General features: G+C 29.4%; 1 protein-coding gene across 1 annotated transcript in view; it reads left to right on the plus strand.

The window, feature by feature from the left end:
- The window catches only part of LOC107442922 (cell adhesion molecule Dscam1), a 170,807-nt gene that overhangs the window by 136,257 nt on the left and 12,128 nt on the right, over nucleotides 1–22,422 (plus strand). The window contains exons 21-22 of the mRNA XM_043040966.3: nucleotides 13,204–13,374; nucleotides 21,968–22,179. Coding sequence (XP_042896900.2) covers nucleotides 13,204–13,374; nucleotides 21,968–22,179 — 383 coding nt within the window. The remainder of the gene's footprint in view (nucleotides 1–13,203; nucleotides 13,375–21,967; nucleotides 22,180–22,422) is intronic.

Here is a 22,422-nt window from a genome sequence, read left to right on the forward strand (position 1 = left end):
ATAAATGTTTTTATTTGCAATTGATTTTATTCAATTCAGGATTAAAATTGCATACTATACTGACTTATTTCTAAAATATTTAAGATTTCCGAAATTCGCACATTTTTGAAGTAGTGAACCATAAACAGCTGCATGAAAAAGCTCATAACCTTGAAACAAATTGTCATATAAACTTGAAATCGGATTTAATTTCATTCTGCCCAATATTCTAATAAGTAATAACAATCTGCTTAGTAAATAATTAACGTGGGTAAAATGCGAGAAAATAACATGTAGTGAAAATAGCAGTTTTGTGATCAAACATGAAGAAGTGAGCTAATACAGTTACTAGTTTTCAATTATCAAATATCTAGCAAACTATTGTTATCAACAATTACATAAATTCTGTAGTTTATTAGGAGAGATTACTTTTTCTTTTAGGCATAAATTCAGAACTATATACTAGGGGAAGGCTGAGCAGTAGCTTGCTTGTCTCTTCTTCTGCGCCGCCGCGCATGTGCTATTTACAGTCTAGGCCATCTCAGTAATATCAGGGATCTGTGGATAAGCTCTGTAAATATATATATATATATATATATATATATATATATATATATATATATATATATATATATATATATATATATATATATATATATATATATATATATATATATATATATATATATATATATATATATATATATATATATATATATATATATATATATATATATATATATATGTATATATATATAAACAATAATATAAACTTTGCAACAAATATCCAAACGATAAGCATACAGCTATAGTAGAATTTCAAAGCAAAATTGCTATTTTAAAAATCTTTCAATTTTCAATGATTTATTTATAAGAGAAATTGGGAACATTTTTCTCAATTAATCAGCGTGCATACTGCTACGTTAAAACATATACATTTAAGCAAAATAAAAAGAATGTTATATTTGACTGAACTACAAACAATAAAATATACTGTGCATAACCTGCTGTAACGATTCACCAGTAATGTTACCCAAAACAGTGACGAGAAATATTTCGGTTATTCTCTCTTATTGCTAAGCCTACAACGATAGCCTCAAAGAATATCCTCCAACTTAAATTATTTAAGATCAGGACGCGTCGCTAAAACAAAAATAATAAAATTTAAGTTTCAAAATTGAAGCATATTTGATTAAAAGTGATAAAACTAAATTAATAAATGTCAAGCACACTTACCGAATTTCGAATAGACTTTCGATTGTCAACACACACGCCATTTGCCGGCTCGCATGGAACTCTGGGAAGTGAGTTAGTTAATATGAAGTGTACTTTAAGCAACCTTAAAAAAGCTTAGGTATAAATAAAATGACTTCAACACCTCAATAAATACCTCACTCTCTTTAGTTGAAATAAGGTATATTTTTTTATACCTCATAAATACCTCAATATCGTTAGTAGAAAAAAGGTATATTTTTTAAACCTCGTAATTACTTCACTCTCGTTAGTTGAAATAATGTTGATTTTTTTATACCTCATAAATACCTCTTTTGTTACAAGTGTAAGAAAAACAACCTCGTATACCTTAAAAATCATCTTATCAGTCTGGATGATTTGAAGTGAATTTAAAACAACCTCAAAATAAGCTTAGGTATAAATAAAATAACTTCATATACCTCAATAAATACCTTTTTATCGTTAGTTGAAATAAGGTAAAAATTTTTATACCTCAAAAATACCTCTTTTGTTACAAGTATAAGAAAATAAACCTGGTATACCTTAAAAATCTCCTTATCAGTCTGGTTGATTTGAAGTGAATTTTAAACAACCTCAATACAAGCTGAAGTATATATAAATCAACCTCGTACACCCTAATTACAACCTTTACGAGGTATAATTTTTATTGCTGTTTTCTCTGCAACCTTAAATATACCTCAAATATACCTCAAAACAACCTTAATACCTGAAAAATACCTCAAATCAACCTTAAATATACCTTAAATTTTCATAAGGGATAGCACTATTTCCCAATTTTCTAGTTCATCCATTTATTATACACTTCGTAAAAGAAATAGGGGTTTTAAATTGACGTAATTTCTCCAATCTCCACACTTTTACTCTCTCCATTCCACAGTGGGTCAGCATCCTAGGTTTCGTGACCAAAATTAGTATTTCAATAAAATTTGTTTCAAAATTTGGTTTTTTTTATTTAGGGTTTTTATGTGCAGGTAAATTAAATTCATAGTTGAAATTTTGAAATACACCAAAAATACCAACAGAAAACAAGATGCCGGCTGAAATATAGCGCGAAAAAAAAATATATATATGCATATATATATACAGTACGTTTAAATAATTAAATATAGCAACGAAAATATAATAATTTTCGTAATTTTACATTAAAAATCAAAAGCAAATTGTATTTGCGAAGTAATATTACTAAATAACGCGAATTAATTACAAAATAAAGCGAAAACATGAAAAAAAAAACATAATTTTTGTTTTTTGGTATATTTAGTCCACCTTTGCTATACGGGCAAAATGGGGCAGGATTTTTCGAAAGAAGAAAGACCAAAGAAGACAACAAAAAAAAGTTTAGCTAATTACCTCTTGGAACTTTTTGGAGATAAGTTTCGAAAGTGATTCAAAAAAATGTAAAATGTCAAATGATAAGATATAAACTGTAAGTTTGTTAAAAGTATTAACTAATCCAACAAATTGAAAAATTAGACTATAATTTCAGACTAAATACTCTGATTAAAATGTAACAGAAAGGTGAAATTCCTATATATATTTCTGAAATATAAATTTAAAAGTTACATTTGAAAAAAAATTTACATATTTTTCACTACATTGTACTTTTGTCAGTCCAAAAAGTAAATTATAATGTTTGGAATGATTATGAATACTTAATTTGGGCGATATTAAAGCTGCCTAAACATATTTTAGTTGAAATTTAATTTTTGACTTTTGACCAAAGATCTTGGTCTTCTGGCCCACTGTGCATTCCCATGATTTCGAGAAATCTTGCTTATTTCCTACGCAAGTATATTCCAGCTACTACTTACTGAAACATACTGCTGGGGAGGAAGAAATATTTGTGGAAACCATAAATACGGAGAGAGAAAAAATATAGAGAGTGGGGAAATCATGGTCTTCTGGCCCACTGTGCATTCCCATGATTTCGAGAAATCTTGCTTTTTTCCTACGCAAGTATATTCCAGCTACTACTTACTGAAACATACTGCTGGGGAGGAAGAAATATTTGTGGAAACCATAAATACGGAGAGAGAAAAAATATAGAGAGTGGGGAAATCATGGTCTTCTGGCCCACTGTGCATTCCCATGATTTCGAGAAATCTTGCTTATTTCCTACGCAAGTATATTCCAGCTACTACTTACTGAAACATACTGCTGGGGAGGAAGAAATATTTGTGGAAACCATAAATACGGAGAGAGAAAAAATATAGAGAGTGGGGAAATCATGGTCTTCTGGCCCACTGTGCATTCCCATGATTTCGAGAAATCTTGCTTTTTTCCTACGCAAGTATATTCCAGCTACTACTTACTGAAACATACTGCTGGGGAGGAAGAAATATTTGTGGAAATCATAAATACGGAGAGAGAAAAAAATATAGAGAGTGGGGAAATCATGGTCTTCTGGCCCACTGTGCATTCCCATGATTTCGAGAAATCTTGCTTTTTTCCTACGCAAGTATATTCCAGCTACTACTTACTGAAACATACTGCTGGGGAGGAAGAAATATTTGTGGAAACCATAAATACGGAGAGAGAAAAAATATAGAGAATGGGGAAATCATGGTCTTCTGGCCCACTGTGCATTCCCATGATTTCGAGAAATCTTGCTTATTTCCTACGCAAGTATATTCCAGCTACTACTTACTGAAACATACTGCTGGGGAGGAAGAAATATTTGTGGAAACCATAAATACGGTGGGAGAAAAAATATAGAGAGTGGGGAAATCATGATCTTCTGGCCCACTGTGCATTCCCATGATTTCGAGAAATCTTGCTTTTTTCCTACGCAAGTATATTCCAGCTACTACTTACTGAAACATACTGCTGGGGAGGAAGAAATATTTGTGGAAATCATAAATACGGAGAGAGAAAAAATATAGAGAGTGGGGAAATCATGGTCTTCTGGCCCACTGTGCATTCCCATGATTTCGAGAAATCTTGCTTATTTCCTACGCAAGTATATTCCAGCTACTATTTACTGAAACATACTGCTGGGGAGGAAGAAATATTTGTGGAAACCATAAATACGGTGAGAGAAAAAATATAGAGAGTGGGGAAATCATGGTCTTCTGGCCCACTGTGCATTCCCATGATTTCGAGAAATCTTGCTTATTTCCTACGCAAGTATATTCCAGCTACTACTTACTGAAACATACTGCTGGGGAGGAAGAAATATTTGTGGAAACCATAAATACGGAGAGAGAAAAAATATAGAGAGTGGGGAAATCATGGTCTTCTGGCCCACTGTGCATTCCCATGATTTCGAGAAATCTTGCTTTTTTCCTACGCAAGTATATTCCAGCTACTACTTACTGAAACATACTGCTGGGGAGGAAGAAATATTTCTGGAAATCATAAATACGGAGAGAGAAAAAAATATAGAGAGTGGGGAAATCATGGTCTTCTGGCCCACTGTGCATTCCCATGATTTCGAGAAATCTTGCTTTTTTCCTACGCAAGTATATTTCAGCTACTACTTACTGAAACATACTGCTGGGGAGGAAGAAATATTTGTGGAAACCATAAATACGGAGAGAGAAAAAAATATAGAGAGTGGGGAAATCATGGTCTTCTGGCCCACTGTGCATTCCCATGATTTCGAGAAATCTTGCTTTTTTCCTACGCAAGTATATTCCAGCTACTACTTACTGAAACATACTGCTGGGGAGGAAGAAATATTTGTGGAAACCATAAATACGGAGAGAGAAAAAAATATAGAGAGTGGGGAAATCATGGTCTTCTGGCCCACTGTGCATTTCCATGATTTCGAGAAATCTTGCTTTTTTCCTACGCAAGTATATTCCAGCTACTACTTACTGAAACATACTGCTGGGGAGGAAGAAATATTTGTGGAAACCATAAATACGGAGAGAGAAAAAAATATAGAGAGTGGGGAAATCATGGTCTTCTGGCCCACTGTGCATTCCCATGATTTCGAGAAATCTTGCTTTTTTCCTACGCAAGTATATTCCAGCTACTACTTACTGAAATATACTGCTGGGGAGGAAGAAATATTTGTGGAAACCATAAATACGGAGAGAGAAAAAATATAGAGAGTGGGGAAATCACATATCTGAATCTATTAATAAGAAGTATAATATAATATGTATATATAATAGTATATATAATATATAATAGTATAATATGTTAATTCAATTAATTGACTTTTGCCGCATTATTTTTTCATTATTAATTCTATCCCTACGAAAATTGTCACAACGACCTGGTATTCATAAAAATTATTATGATGTTTCAAACATCTAACACTGCTTAAATCAGGATTCTCCAGAGTAACTTGTTAACTTGTTGTTATAAGCTGAACAAACTAAACTAAGTAGCACGTTATTAACTAAACCCTACTTCGCTGGATTTTTAGTTTTCATAAAATAATAAATTCCTTGAAACGTATTCACAATATCATGATAAATTATACTACGGTGATCAAATGTGCTCTGAATTGTGAGATGAAGCAAAATTCATCTATTTGTTAGTCAAAATATGTTTCAACTCCTTTCATAATTCTGTCCGTTAACTTCTATGCACTTCTTCTAACGTTTTTCAGCGACACTAACGCATGTCTTAAAATAATCCTTGTGAATGCTTTTCTAAGTTCGCAGCAATTTTTTTTTTAAAAATCGATTTCATAAACTCTCAACAAATATCACAAGGAGTAATTCCAACGAAGAGAGAAAAAAAAATGCGCGATGCCTTATTTTATTTTATTTCATAAACGCCGTTGAGCAGCCGGCCCAAATTTTGGTTTACGACTATTTATGTTTAACTCCGTAGACTTGCAATTTTGAACCCAATCCAGAAGACAAGGAAACTCCTGGATTAAGTATAGGAAGAATGTTGCCCTCGTTTAGATCTTTTTGATTGAATCAACCCGCATTTGTGTTACATGATGAAAAAAACCACCTACGGTCAGCCTGATACCAAGGGGGCTCTAACCCATGATCCGTCTACCTCTATCGATATTTTACGTCAGCACTGTAGTCAGTGCGTGCCAAAGGGCATAGCTCGGATTAGTACCCGGTTCACCTCATTGGAAGGCAAACGCTCTATTCCTTGAGCCACCACGACTAAACAGAGCTTATCAAAAGAATACTGCGTACACAATATCATATTTGTTAAAAGGTTCGTCAAAAGTTGACATATAGTGACTGCGGTGCGAGAAGGCGTGTTATAATGGCACCAGAGACATGAAGTTTTATCCCATATTTCAAAACCTTACCCAAGAATTTAATCCCGCGAAACACCCAAATAATAAACTTCATTAACTGTCTGGGCTGTTGGTAATAATTCATGATGAATAACAAATAATTCATTAAAAACAAACAACATTACCTTGCTTTTTGAGAAACTTTGACAAAATTGTATTCCTTTCAAGCACCAATCAATTAATTACTGGACTGTTTCTGAATCAAAGCATAGAACCAATTTTAAACACCAGTACCTAAAGAGAAATTGGCCAGTAAAAATTTTTCTTGGTTTCCACTCAAACGCAGTACGAAATGGATTCTCAAATTTCACGAATCTTTCTTCATTTTTGACGAAACAGTGTCCTCGTATATGCTCCGAGCGAACATCTCGTTAAAGTGACGAAATTCTAAACGTCACTTCTTCGAGGAAACGAATTCTGTCAAAAGAAAAGAAACATTTCGTCATTCCAGTTTTGATCGTCTAGCTTTCATTCCAGTTTCGTCATTCTAGTCAACAATTAGCCGAAATGTAAGGCGATGAGGCTCCGAGTTGAGGAAACATTTTCGTCATGTCTTTGAAAGTTCGCATTTTGTCACAAATCACGTGATTTTATAACGAAATCATCCTTAAAAGTAATGAAATACAGCTCAAGGCTTGTTGAATCTTCAAAAGTGAGCGTTTTATTTCTGAGAGTGAACATATTGATTTTGTAACAAATTATAAGTTCTTGAAGCAACTCGAGATGCGACACGTCTAAACTCAACTTTTTTTAACATATATTTGCTTGGTTGGAACTAAATCATATATGAACTTGTTCAATAGTTTCTTTTATTACCAAACAATGATCACTGTGCATCAATACACTGATTCGATAGATCACTAATCGAAGTTGATAATCAAACAAACAACTGATCATTTCCGCTGGATATTCCACCGTCTTTTCACTTCTTTGATTAATAAAATACTATTATTTTCGAACATTTCAAATGCCTTTGTAGCAGAAATTTCCTTCTGAAAATAAAAATTAATATTGCTCAGTAGAAATTGCCATTCAACTGCCAATTCAATGGAACTTTGAAGGCGAAGTCATAGCTGAATGAATCGCTGGTAATTGGTATACCGTATTCAAAAATAATGATTTTGACCCGAAAGATGCACTTCATTCTAGCTGTGAAGGTTCAGTTTAATTTGATGAAACGCTATTAAACTGAGGGCAGGAGTAGCCTGGTTATTAGGGGGTTGGGGTCAAGTGCAAAAGATCGAGATCGTTCCCCCCCGACCGAAGGCTCTCCGTGTAGCAAATGGTGACTAGTGTCTGTTATATCTGCCTGATCACAAAGTCCTCCATGTACCCATAACAAATCATTCCTTTGGAGTTATTGAATTGGAGATTAATTGGATCTCTGTTTCTGGTCAAAATTACGATCTGTGGATGAATGAATATATGAATGGATCCGCCCTATAAACTTATAAACGGGTGGTGACATATGTATCTGGCTGAAGTGAAAATTGCCTTGTCGGGTGCCACATTTCTTGGTCATAGAGGGCGACACTGGAAAGCAAGAAGAAGCTCACCCCTTCCGCCTTAATATTAAACGACAACATCTACTACAGAAATTGCCATTTTGGAAAATCAATGGAATGGAATTTTCTGTTGATTTAAACAGTAGTTTAATTTCGGACTATAAAATTAAATGACTACCTAACTGTTTACGAAAGTTGCAAGAAGTCGTAAGAACGTTTGATAAAAGTTTGCATAAGGATGTCAATTATTCATGAGTTTTAAATGAAACATTCCGGATATTTTTTATCTCTGTATTATATATGTTTAACAAATTCTTGCACCTCTATCTTTTTATGTTAACATGAGCAACAAAAAAAAAACAATCTCAAATTAGATACCAAACATAAATATTTTGGAAGCAATTAACTGTGTAATAATATAAAAAATCATACTACCATGTTAAAATAAACTGTCTATGTAAGTTGGCTATTTAGCTTACAACTCCAGAAAAATTTTGAAAACTGTTTAGAAGGGAAACAAACTTTTTTTTGATACTTGAAACTAAGATTGTATACTAACCGAAACTATACGACAAGGGTTCTCCTAGATCAAGTATTGGGGCAAACTAGCCTTTGTAGAAGACTAGACTTTATGATAGAACTAACCTGCATATGGCATTACATGAAGAGGAAATTAAATTTCAATTCATTAATTTCAATTTATTAATTAATTTCAATTTATTTTTAATAATCAAAAAGCAACGTTGATCCCAGTAATAATCGCCAACTTGGTGAGATTTCAAAAAGTCTCCAAGAGGTGCGCTATTCTAGGATATTACCTTGTTTGACCTCAGGTCCAGGTTTAAACTTTTATAGAATAAGTATTCTATGCCTTTTTCTAAGTATTCCTAGCTTCCCCCCCATAGGCCTAATATTATGTGCCTATTACCAAATATTCCTTTTCAACTGATGCATTTTGAATATATATTTCTAATAAAATATTTTGATAAATAAATAAAAATTTTAAATATCAATTTCATTTTAGAGTAATGCTAAGTAATTTGTATCAACTGGTGTTGAATATTGCATTTTAAATTTTTGAATCTTACATCTGTCGCTGTTTCTTTATAATTATTTTAAAGGTCATAGAGAAACATTCTGCTTTCAGAAAAGCGAAAAACGGAAATGCTTTAGAATGCATATTCTTCAAGCATTTGAGGTTTTTTTTTTTCTCTTTTCCTTTCTATGACAAAAATGCATCAAAAATCTAAAAAAATCCATTTTAAAACACAAATATTTTTGGAAACAGGAATGCATTTCTTTTGTGCTGAGGCAAAGAGATTCTTTTAATCTCAAAGATACCCTTTCTAAAATATGAATACATCTTTGTTGAATGAAAAAACTGTGTTTTTATTTTACCCGTTATCATGGAGATTTTATGTTGTAATTTCAAAAGCATCTATTCTTAAGTTTAAACTCTTTGAACCTACTTTACAAAATAAGCAGAAAGAAACAAATATTTTTATTATAATAATATATAATATGATATTATAATCTAAGTAACTCTTTGGTATTAACTTAAAAACTTATATTTTTTAAGTTTATTAAAATTCATATTTTATGCAAGGAATATTTTAAAATTTAATTGCTTTTTATAATATTGATACAATGTTACACGAGAATAATTCTTATGCCGAAAATAACTTTAATAAATTTATATAGTTTATCAAACTATGTTAATATCATAAATTATTACCTATTTTTTAAATTCCTAATTTCTGCAACGTCTGTAACTTTCTTATTCGAAACTGATTAAAATATTTCTATTTTTTCATTAGATGCATACATAAAAACATGTTACTAAAAAGTTATAGAATCATATTAAGATATGTTGGTTTTCAAAGGACTTAAAATCATTGATTTTTTCCCTATTGTAATAGTATGGTAGTTAAAATATGCTTTATGAAAACACAGATTTCTGACACATTATGTTTTCACAAAACAAAAGAAAAAAAAGATATGATTGCAAATATATAATTTTTGCTGAATCATTTGCTCAGACAAAAGGAAAATTGCAGAGTATTTATCTTCTGCAAAAATGGGTAGTATTCCTTTTTTAATGGTTTATTCAAAAAATACAACAGCTTGAATTTAATGTAATTATGTTTAAAAAAAGAAGATTCCAAATAGTATTTATTTTTAATCAATTGTTCCATAAAATAAACGTGCAATGGTAAACTTTTTTGATCACTTATATTGATCAGATAAATTATGATGATACATACGTTGAAAATTATTGACTCAAAACTAAAACTATGGCAGTCACATGTTTTTTCTATAATTTTTACTGAAACGTTTTGAAGATATTCATTTGAATTTAATCATTTTGCTCAAGATAAAAGCAATCACCTAATCTGTCTTTTTTAACATGTTATCAAAATGCGGAACCTATTGCAAAAATTGACTTTTTTTAAAAAAAATTATAAAAAAAGGTAATTGTAAATAATCCATTTTTCTTTTAAATACATAGTAAAAATATTGAATTATTTTTCTAAATTGAAAGTAATACTTATTTAAAAAACACTTTTGGTATAATAAACGATTCAAAGAAATATTTTTTAATGTTGTCAAAATTTAAAGTCAAGCTCAATATTTTTTTTAAAAATATAAGTTTTATTATGCTTTTTCTGGTATGCAGCAACATTAAAATTTAATATTTTACAAACGCAATATTTTTTCGAAATACAATGTTTTAACTATATTCTTCATGTTATCAAGTTAAGGTAAGAAGAATTCAGTAAATGTGTATTTTTATTTTTTTTCCTTTTACATTATTTTCTGCTCTCTACTTTTACAAGAATACGACTAAAATAGTTCCCTTGAAACTTTATATGCTTTTACATGCTCACTTATCAAAAATAATCTTAAAGCAGAATGCCTTCTGATAAGATTGGTTTTCTATAATGGAGAAATCTTATCTCTATTGTAGAAATTCTTTATAAGAAAAGAATACCTGAACTAAGTATTCCCAATATATTAATCATTTTAGGATTATTTTTGCCTAGGCATTTAGAAATGTTTGTTTCATCCAATTTGCTATTTTTCGCTTTTGAAATTCCTAAATATTTACCTTTAAAAATTGTATTCCTAGCAGTGTTGCTTTGATATATTTCTGCTGTCTTCCTTGTGAAATATTGCAATTGTTACAAATATAATAAAAGTAGGTAAACAGGTGTTAGTGTCTTGTAATGCTATATTCGTGGGAGCATTTGATGTTTGTATTAGGTGTTGTAATGCTTATCAATACACTTTTTAAAGAATGCATTGTTTATTGACCTTATTTCTATTTAAATAGCATTTATCTACGCCTTACTTAGTTAAGATAACATAAGTTTCGATCATTTTTCAAGAAAAGATAATGTATATTATTCAATATATTACATTTGTCTTGAGTTTAAGATTTTTTTCATCTTTCTTGCCGAAAAACTTTGGATCTATGTGTTTATCTGCGTTTGTTTAGAGAAAGAGAGAAAGGAAATAGAGAGAGAGAGAGACACTGTAGCAAACTTCATTACATAAAAATATCTTTTTAATAGCGTAATCCTTTTATTTTCTGTAACTATTGCGTCATTTGCGTTCGTTTTTAAATTAAGATATTTTTGAAGATTATTGTTGTGTTTGCTTGCATATGATTGTTTACTTTTAAATTTTAAAACATATTATTTTCATTTCGCGTCACTACAACAACTATTGTTATGAATAATCATTGATTTAGTAAGCAATTAATGAAAGGAAAGGACAAAGATTAACTGATTCAGTGAAACGTGAATAAATGAAATTGAGAATTTATGCACGGCAGCGATTTAGCGCACAAGGGATTCAACTTTTGCTAATTAGAGAATGGGTGAACTATTTACCCTTTGAAACACAATTTTTTAAAAACATATTTTTCATAGAGTTTTCATTTTGTATTTATTTATGTCAAAATAACTGAAAAAATTGGATTCCGAAAATTAGGACTTTTATTTACCACACAGTAATGATTTTTGAAACATTATTAATATTTAGATCAAAATAGTAATGTAATATTTATTGATTACTTCAGTTTTCCTTTAAAGTAAAATGCTACTGAAAATATAAAATATTCAAAAAATTGTGATACTTGCAAGGCGATCACAGGTTACCCATTGGCAAAATAGTCATTTTCTAATTTTTTTTTTGGAAAAGCAACTTTATTGTGTTTTCATCTTGAACGCCTTCAACTGTTAATCCTGAACTACTCGGTACACAATTTCGCAGACATATTTGAATGCAGCTCAGACACATTCTGTGTAAATTCTTTTGATGACTGAATAGACATTGAACAGCCAATCAATATCAATATTAACATTTTTGGATTGGTACAATGGTGTTTGAAGGAGATTGTAAACTGCATCATTCACCCGTTTCGGATTCACAACTTCATACTTGAAATGGGAATTGAAAGCAAACTTTTCTTCAATTTTAATTGAATAGTGAATGAGACATTTACATTGCATGGAAGACATACTGCGGTCTTGAATAAGTCATAGGGTACGTCGACAGTGGATCCTTTTATCCCTAACTGGTGATCAACACCCATTTCTCGTATTTGCATGAAAGGGGTTCGGAGAGTCACCATTCGCTCTTTGGTAGGGTTCGATTCTCGCAACCACTTTGGTACTTTTGTGAGGGACGGGATCCATGCTTGTGTTTGCGAACGGAATTCTTTCGTTCTTCCGTTTGTGTATAACCTTAAAGTATTCCCGTCTACGTTCTTTGGCTTTGACTTTTTCAGCCTCTGTAAGATTAGGCCTTGGTATCGGTTTTTTTCTTGCTACAACTCTAATTTTTGGGAATTAGCATAACAATTGGGATTAGCACAACAATTATCGAATCAGGGGATAATAAATTGGTGAATTTCTTAATAAAAAGTAATAATAAACTGGATAATTTGCGGTAGTTTTTGAAACAATAAATTTTTTTTTTCAAATTTAATTTTATGTTTTCTTTCCACTGCTTTTTTAATCATTGTTTTAAGTAAGCGAACCTTTCAGATTTCAATAAATTAATTCTATAATAGTTATATCCACTTGCACATTTTTTTAAATTAAAAAATGCATGCATGGGAAATAAAGTTAATTCAAACCTTCCGAAATATTGAGCGTTATGTTATTTAAATATAGTTAATGACGTCAGAAATGTACTTCAAACCAGTTAATTAATGTGAGCATTTTATTCTAGAATATCCTCCTCATCCTGCACAAGTTCGGGAAATGAGCAGTACGATCTATCGTCATTTGATCATCACTGTCCCTGTCGTGAGTTCTGCCATTGTCTTGTGTGTGGTTCTAAGTGCCGTCTGCATCATTACGAGAAGACGAGCGAACGATGTGAACAATAGAGCATCCACTGGTAAGCCGCACTAAATTAATAACCTACTTAAAATTTTAATTACAAAGTGACTAAATCAATGCACTTGCTTTCATACGGTGACAAGACAACAAAAAAAGAAGATAAATTTCGTTTCAAAGATTTTAATAAAATCTGTAAATTTCTAAATTAAAATTACTCGTAGGGTCTCTGTTCTTTCTTCTGATGATTAAGGGAAAAAAATAGTTAATGTAAGCACAGATGATTTTATTTTTATTTCGTGTTCCAGATCAATCTTCTCTTCTGAAAATTGTTAAAAAAAGACAATATATATATATATATACATAAAAGTTCAAAATGAAGATAAAATAAAGGAAAATTGCAGACATATGAAAAAAATTGGGGGGGGGGATTAATAATAAAAAAAAAATAACAAACAACTGGGAGGAAGAAAAGGATAATTTTTTTTTAAAAAATCCGGAAATTAAAAGATATAATCTTTTCATCAGCCCACACGATTATATCCGCAAAAAAGAGTGCTTTCTGATATTCAATAACATTAAACACAATTTTGGAGCAATCAAAAAACAATTACAAAACTTCGTTTTGAAATTTGGAAAAAATTCGTTTAAAATTGCGCAAGATAATTATTTAAATTAGTTCCTTCATTCTGCGCATGCGTAGATAAAATTTAAAAAAGATATTTTATAATTTTGTAGTGAATGGTATTGGGCAGCAAATGAAAAATCTGATTTGAATATCTCAAAAATTTAATGAGTTTCAGGCAATTTTTTAGGCATTTTTTGAGCTTTTTGGAAAAACGCTCAACCTAAACCTGAAGGGGTTTTCCGCGAATTTCCTTTTGTACTATCAAACATGTTGTATTAAAAATGGCACTATTGTGGGGAATCATTACATAAAAGAATGTTTTCTTTTGCCTGTTTACTTTCCTTATACCATCTTATGTGGTCAAAAATATTTTCGAGAACAACAAAATACTGTAGAATTTCCCGTGAATTAGCTCTTTGGAAACACTAAAAGGCTCTATAAGTTTTACTAATGTGGTTTGTTAATAAATTTAGTAAAATTAACAATAATATATGGATTTATAAGATTTGGTAATTGTCACAAAAATTGTAAATTTTATCGTGATAGTTTTACTTCAGAAGTTGGTATAAAAAAATTATTCAGTTAAATTTAGTTTTCAGTTTTGTATTTTTTATTAAATGTGTGATAATAAGAACTATAATTTTGAAAACCAGATTTGTCTGCAAACCGTTTTTTTGTAGATGGAGAAATTACCTAATGATTGGTTTAAATGCTTTACAGTTAGGCTTCATTAACCAGAATGATACTTTTTTTCCAAAATGCCATTATTATAACACTCCAGAAACGGAAAGGGCATAAATGCTAAAATTAATTTTTTATCAATCTCTTCACTGAATCATAAAAACGGTTCAAATTTGCTACAGTCTGAATTAGGTGTAGAATTCAACCATAAAATCAAGTAATCAAAATTTAGAAGTTAGCAACATAATCAAGGTATTAAAGTTGCAGTAATTTTGAACAATATTGTTTCTCAAATTTTTCCACATTGAATTTCTAATTTTCCAACATCTGAAATCTCCCAGAAATGATAAAATTTAACATTTTTAATTTCTTATGTTACCCAGTTAGTTTTTATGCCTGTCTCTTTATTGTTCATACTGTTTAACAGGGCCTTTTTTTTAAAAATCAAATTGGGTTCGAAAATGGTTTTGACATAAAAATGTTTTATAAAAACGGACGCTTTATCAGGACATTGACAGAAGTAACCCGATTTAAATTCAAAGTGCTATTATGGTTAGAATTTTCTTAAAAATAAGACATTTTACGAAATGTCATAACTGACTGCTGATATCTGTATTATTTTTTTTCGAAATAAAAAAAACGATTTTTATAAATTTAGAAAATGAGTCTTTCACATAAAAACTTGAGAAACCCGCGATTACTCATTAAGAAGTAAAGCTATTAGTTATTTAGTTCGTACAATATTTAAAACTGTGACTTGCTTATAGCATTTATAATAAATTAAAATTACAATTATTTTAAAAATAATAACTTACCGCAATTAATCTATTTGGAATTATAGTTTATTTTTTAAAATAATAATTCCAAACTGTAAAAAGTCAAATTTCAAAATTTAGAATCATAATTTTTTTAAAAAAATAATAATCGCAAACTGTAGATTTTTTTGAAATTAACCTTTAGACTATAAACTGGACCTTAAAAATTTTCTTTTTAAGTATATTTTTAAGAACTATTGATAAAAATTGAAAAAAATAGTTTGAAAAAATCGTTGTATATCAGATTATGCAATTAAACTCCTTCAGTTTCGCTTTGATTCCACGTAAGCAGACTTAGCAGATAATGATGAAAAGTTTCACGTTTCAATCATTTTCTTTACAGAAAGCTTACTCCGAACTCATTCTTTCGCTAGCAAAAAGTTTGCATTAATGAGAAAAAAATAAGATTTTGAGGAAGCAAAAGTACTCTTTTAGTTTTTTTTTCAAGCGAAATCTCCTTAGTTAGTTTTTCAAGTGAAATAAAAATGTAATAATTGATAATAAAAAACTTTTTTCTCTATTATACCCTATGAATATTTTCTACTTTTTTAACTGTATCCATGGTCATTTTCTACTTTTTTATACTTCTCTACAACTGACAATTAAGAGAAGAAATTATTTAAGTTTTTTAAAACAAATTGTTAAAAAACAGCTTATTTTAATGTTATCTTACCATATTAAAAAAAACAGCTAAATAGGTATAAATAGAATGGTACTCAAATTGTTAACTGTTGGAAAACCATTCTTTACCTGCTTTTCGATCACCTAACATAGTTAAACAGAGTTTTATCGCTAAAGCAATGGCCACATATTGGCTTAGTTGCTTAAAGCTGCTTACATATTAGAGCGGAGAGTGCTAATTTGTCAATTTAATGACTGAAAGAACGGGATATCAATTCATATAATAACACCATATTATTCCCTCTTTTTCCCATAAACATATAAAGAGTTTCCAGGTTCCGGTACCCCCAATTTGTGACTCTGGCCTACTAAAATACTATATTCTTATGCACACATAGATGGCAGTCCATTAAAAGCTGCTTAAGATTTAAAAAAAAAGTATAGTATTTTACATCTCTTACGATAGGTGAAACAACCCGGTAAACTAATTAAACCACATTCCAAAGTTCATTTGATAAAACATAACTCAACTACAATCTAACTCCAATGCTCATTACCTCCAATGTCCACGCTATTTGTAAATGTTAAAAAAAAAAAAAATGTAGAGTTTCGTTTTATGGTTTTTTAACCATACTAGATGTAAACTGTTTTAAAACCGTAAAGATAAAAAATGTTCCCTTACCTTAAAATTTACGGACGGTAAGTTTACGTTAATTGGATGGACAATCTGTGCCAGTTATTTTACCGTAAAATGAGAATAAAAATTCTAATCATGCACATAGCATGAGCCAAGATGACAATTGGGACTACTTACGCAAAGCAATATTCCATATACGCCTATTGTAACGCATAATAGTGCAAAGAAGGAAGTGTTATTCTCTCTTCGTTACCATAAACGAAAAATTTGATCCTCAGTAATCCGAAGATTGTGGCTTCTTTCGAATTCCCCCTTCTGCGAAGTTTAGTGATCCGAAGATTGTGACACCCTTCTCATTCTTACTCACTAAGCAGTTTATGCTTGTTTCGCGAAATCACAAAAGGGCCTTTTTTTTTCTTCTAGGAGGTTTTGCTCTACTGCATATGGTGTATCCACTTATCAGCATAAGCAATTTCAGTGTATATGTTATTTAAAAAGAAAATTGGTTATATTAAAGACGCCATTGGCTTGGTTGAGCTAAATGAAGCAGATGATTTAGTGACAATTATATTATTTAGATCACATATTACATAATTTGTTTTTACCTCATGTAGAAATTCGACATGATTACCTAACTTCTATCTGCAACAATTTGTAATAAAGTTTCGTATTACGTTGTAACAATATTGATCTATAGTTGCCACCATTTGCGGTGTTAACTTAAGCTAAATGCATATTTATGTACAAAACTGTAGTTTCGGAGCAGAAAATTATATTAAAGTGACAAAATAACAATTGTTTAGAAGAATGAGTGCAAAGATATTAATGAAAATGCGCTTATTTCGTAAAGGAAATATTTTTGTAAAGAAGCCATTAAAATGATTTCAATGCCCATGAAAATTTGTGTCATCTGTAAACAAACAAACCAAAAAATAATAAATAAAACTATAACAGAGAAAAAATAAATAAAAATGTGTAAAAATTTTAGTTCACCATAACACCTTAAACGGGGGCAACTATATACCAAAATTTGCACAGCTCAAACTATTATAGTTCAACTGTTATAGCACAAACCATAAAGACTATCTACCAAAATTATTGTAATTCGCATTTTCGAGATTTCCAAATCACGCGTCAATATAGTACACAAACTGTATTTGTGCGATTTGACGTCAAAATTGCTTAGAAAAGCACGATAAAAGCGTAATTTAAAAAGAGTATAATCATGGTGCGTAGCCAAATTATTCAACAAAAAATAAGCACCTCTTAAGTATTTTCCAGGCACTCAAAAATATTTTTAAGCACTTTAAAAAAATATCATTAATGAGGCAGGGTATGAAAGTTTTTGATAATTATCTTGTTTTAACCGTCATGTCAAAAAAAAAACATTTTGGTATTGTTTTTGACAATTGTCAAAAAGCATGAAATATTGAATCATGTAAAACGAATGGCGTTTTCATACGCTACGGACGAACAATGACTAGTTGGGGTTGAATTAATAGTGAAAACGGGGAATAGAACAATGTGAACTGTCTCTTTTTGCATAAATTGAAGCAAAAAGCAACATAGTAAAAGAAAAATCTCATTTTGAAAAAGGGGAAATTAAGCATTTTTTAAAAACACCCAATGAAAAAAGCGCCTTTAAGGGCTTTTAAAAAACGAAAATTGAAAATATGCACTTTTAAGCACTTTTTAAAAACGCTACGCACCCTGTATAATAACTAAATAAATAAGTTTAAAAAAATTTAAAAAATGAAGGTAAGCCGTTAACGGATGAATCAGTAATAGATGTAAATTTTTAAATATATGGTAACATGCAAATGGGAAGAGGTGATAAGTTATGTTCTAGTAAATAACTAAATTGTACTTATGCTTCACCGTTAATAATGTGAAATTTGATATTAAAACAATCTCGAAGATTTGTCGAAATTACACAAGAAGAACACGCCTTAAAAACAATCTTTTCATTTGAATCTTTCTAGAAAAGGAAAATAAAGCACCTACATGTAAGTGAATAAAGAATCTGTGCGAAAATAGCAAAGCATAGGGCTTTGAAAGATGGACCGAAACAGATGGAAGCATGAATTTTTAAAGTTAACCACACGGCTCGCCCAGCTGGACTAGTAGAAGATTTCAGAAAGGGAGACGAAAAAAAGAAAAAGAAAATTTAAATATTAAATATTAATGCCTAGAAATCATGAAATATTGAAATGCATCGATGTATGTACTAAGAAAAATTTAAAACACATAAAACTATTTTTTTAACAAAGATTTTCAAACTGTTCTAGTATTTATGAGAAAAATAGTCACCTGAAAAACTTATGTTTCGATTTTCTAAGAAATTTTTCAAAGATAGAGTTTAATGAAGTCTTTCTAAACACAAAATCAGTAAAAAAGAGTGTTTACTTTTTTTACCCAATGCACATTAATATTGAGACATCTGAGAAACATATATATATATATATATATATATACATATATATATATATATATATATATATATATATATATATATATATATATATATATATATATATATATATATATATATATATATATATATATATATATATATATATATATATATATATATAAGCTCCCTGTTCGCTGGTTATGGATCGCAATGATTGTTTTTTCTTTTCTTGTGCTCTTTCTCTTGAAAACAGTCTACGACAGTCAGTTTTTCTACAAATGCTAAAATTAATCACTAAAAATATATCTCCTATAAAGAATTCTGTTTGCTTACGCTAGTGAACTCACAGTTCTTCAGCGTAATTTAATAATTATGCTTATTAAAACTTGCTGATGTATTATGGAAAATTTGTGCGTGCCTCACTATGTGCATTAAACTGATCGTTAAGTTCAAAATTACTTAACTCTTTAAAAATGACTTAAAATAGCATACCAATGTACATTACACTAAAAAATAATAATTGTAACACGGTTAATAAGTTTAGATATCGAGTAGGATGAGTTTATCTTAAAATTAAGAGCAGCAAATTAAAAGAAAACAATCAAAATCATAACCGCAATTATAGCAGAGTAAAATAGAAAAAATATAAATAATATAAGTAAACACCTTTAAATTTGAACAAAAATAGGGGAGAGTGGGGTCAATTGTAACATTTTTTGCTTAACTATTTTTAACTAACAAAAAATCCAATATATTATTAGTATTAATTGACAGACAAGTATAGTAGACTCTCCTCCACTAGAAAAAAAAATACCTTATTTTAAATGTTATTACATTGGTTATCAATAATTTTTGACAGTCGTGCACTTGTTACAATTGTCCCCACTTACGGGGTCAATTGTAACAGTTCATAAATTCAACTAAAACATAGTTAATTATACATACTATCATAGTTGTGATATATTTTTTTATTGATCAAAATAGTAGTGATATTTTAGGAGTAAAAATAATTATGAGCACAGACCTAAAGGGTTAAACTTTTAACTTTAAGGGGTTAAAAATTTTAATTTACGTTGTGAAAGGTGACAAATAAAATAATGCACATGCAACGTAATATAAATGATATAGGAAACTATTGGTGGTTCTTAAAGAGTCAAGTAATAGTTTGTAAACGTAAGATTATTTATTTTCAGCTGTTACAATCGTCCCTTTACTTATTGTTACAATCGTCCCCAAGACGTCTTTTCAGCCTCATTTGTTAAAAACAATTCTAGTTAATTAGCGAAACTAATAATTTTTTTTGAAATGTTAATTAAGGTGTCCGCTTACAAATTCGGTTAATAATTTTTATTTGTTTATACAAAATTATTTTGTTGCAATATAATATTCCAATACCAAAAAAAGTACTTACGTATCGTGAAAATATCGCATGTGATGTAACTCTTTCAAAAGTACATAAAAATGGCTGCCAGAAGGGGTGTACATCTAGATTTATTAAATACACCTTGTGCGCCACCTAGGAACCAAATCTAGAACCCGACACTGGAAATTTTTGATCTGTTACAATCGTACCCTGTTATAATTGACCCCACTCTCCCCTATCTAACAAGAAAACAATACCTTTATACCTTCTATTAATTTTATGCTAATAAAAAATGTATGGAAATTAATAAGTAAAAACTGGATTCCACCATGTGATTTTTCAGATAGTAAAAAATGCACCGACAGTAGAAATTTGGGATCCCATCGTTAGATTTTTATTTAAATAGTTTTATAACAATTAATATATTTTTAAAGTTGCATAGCTTAATATAAAATATTTTTGAATGTAGATTTATTCAATTGCTAATAAATTCACAGCAAAATCAATAGTTTAATTACAAATACATTTATTTATTTGAAATTCCTTCAAAGATATTTCGTTTGAACTTCGCGTGCAAAAAATTTTTTCAATTTTCGAATAAAGGGTTTCCATGTTATGCCCTAAAGTATCATATAAAAATTACTAAATTTTACCTTATTTGCCAAATTTATGTTTTTTTTCTGTATTGAAATGAACAACAAAAATTTTCTACCTGAAATTTTAACTACTCATTATTTTTTTTAAGTAAATTGCAATAGTTATAATAAAATTGTATTCATGTTTTCTGAAAGAACAAAAGAGATCTCAAAATATGACGAAACGCTATGTAAGTTGAGCAGAGCAACTGAGGGAATAAAAATAAGCACATAATTAGCAGCGTGACTTATAACTAAAGGTGAATTATTTAATAGTTCTATCTGAAAATAGGAAAAAAAATCGGAGATTTTTACTTTTCCTTTGCTATGATGACTTCGAAATTGATTTTACAGATTTTGTCGTTTCTTTCTTAATGAAATAATAATTAATAATAAACTAATGGTAATAATTAATAGTTATAATTAAAACTAATTAGTAATAATAACTATAATTATTAATATAATACTTATTAAGATATCTATGAATTATATAATTCTAAATATTATGTAATACTTATTAATAATAATTAATAATTATTAATAAATGATATGAATAATATGATTGGTAAATGCTAAGAATAGTTATTAATTCATTACTAATATCAGTAATAATAATTAATAGTAAAATAATAATTTCTCAATTAAGTAATAATAATCTTAATTTACAAACTCTGATCTGAACTTTTTATTTCATTTTTGTCTAAAATATGGAAGTATTTTAGAAACGACTAAGATTTTGGAACATGTGTAAAATTGATTTTGGAACATGTGTAAAATTGCGTTATTTTACGAATATCATTTAAGAGAATTCTATGCAAATATATTGGCTCATTTTATTTCCAACATTCGTAATTTTAACAGGTTTTGAAACAAACGATACAGTTAAGCCAGAAAACCTGCAACTGCCAGTTAGATACGACAGTTCACAAGAAGCAGCCTATTATGCCAGCAGTCGTGTTCTCAATTATAATGACCAGTGCATTCAAAATTCGAATCTTTGTCAGAAGAATACTGGAACACTGCAGAATACCAGACACAGTTACAACTATGATATCCCTTATGTCAAAAGAAAGGTAAGTGATTTTTTAAATATATTTTCTTGTTTCTAACATTTATTTTATATATATATATATATATATATATATATATATATATATATATATATATATATATATATATATATATATATATATATATATATATATATATATATATATATATATATATATATATATATATATATATATATATATATATATATATATATATATATATATATATATATATATATATATATATATATATATATATATATA

This window comes from Parasteatoda tepidariorum, chromosome 10, assembly GCF_982258835.1.
Source record: "Parasteatoda tepidariorum strain Cologne lab strain chromosome 10, Ptep-v5.0, whole genome shotgun sequence".
NCBI classification, from domain to species: Eukaryota; Metazoa; Arthropoda; class Arachnida; order Araneae; family Theridiidae; genus Parasteatoda; species Parasteatoda tepidariorum.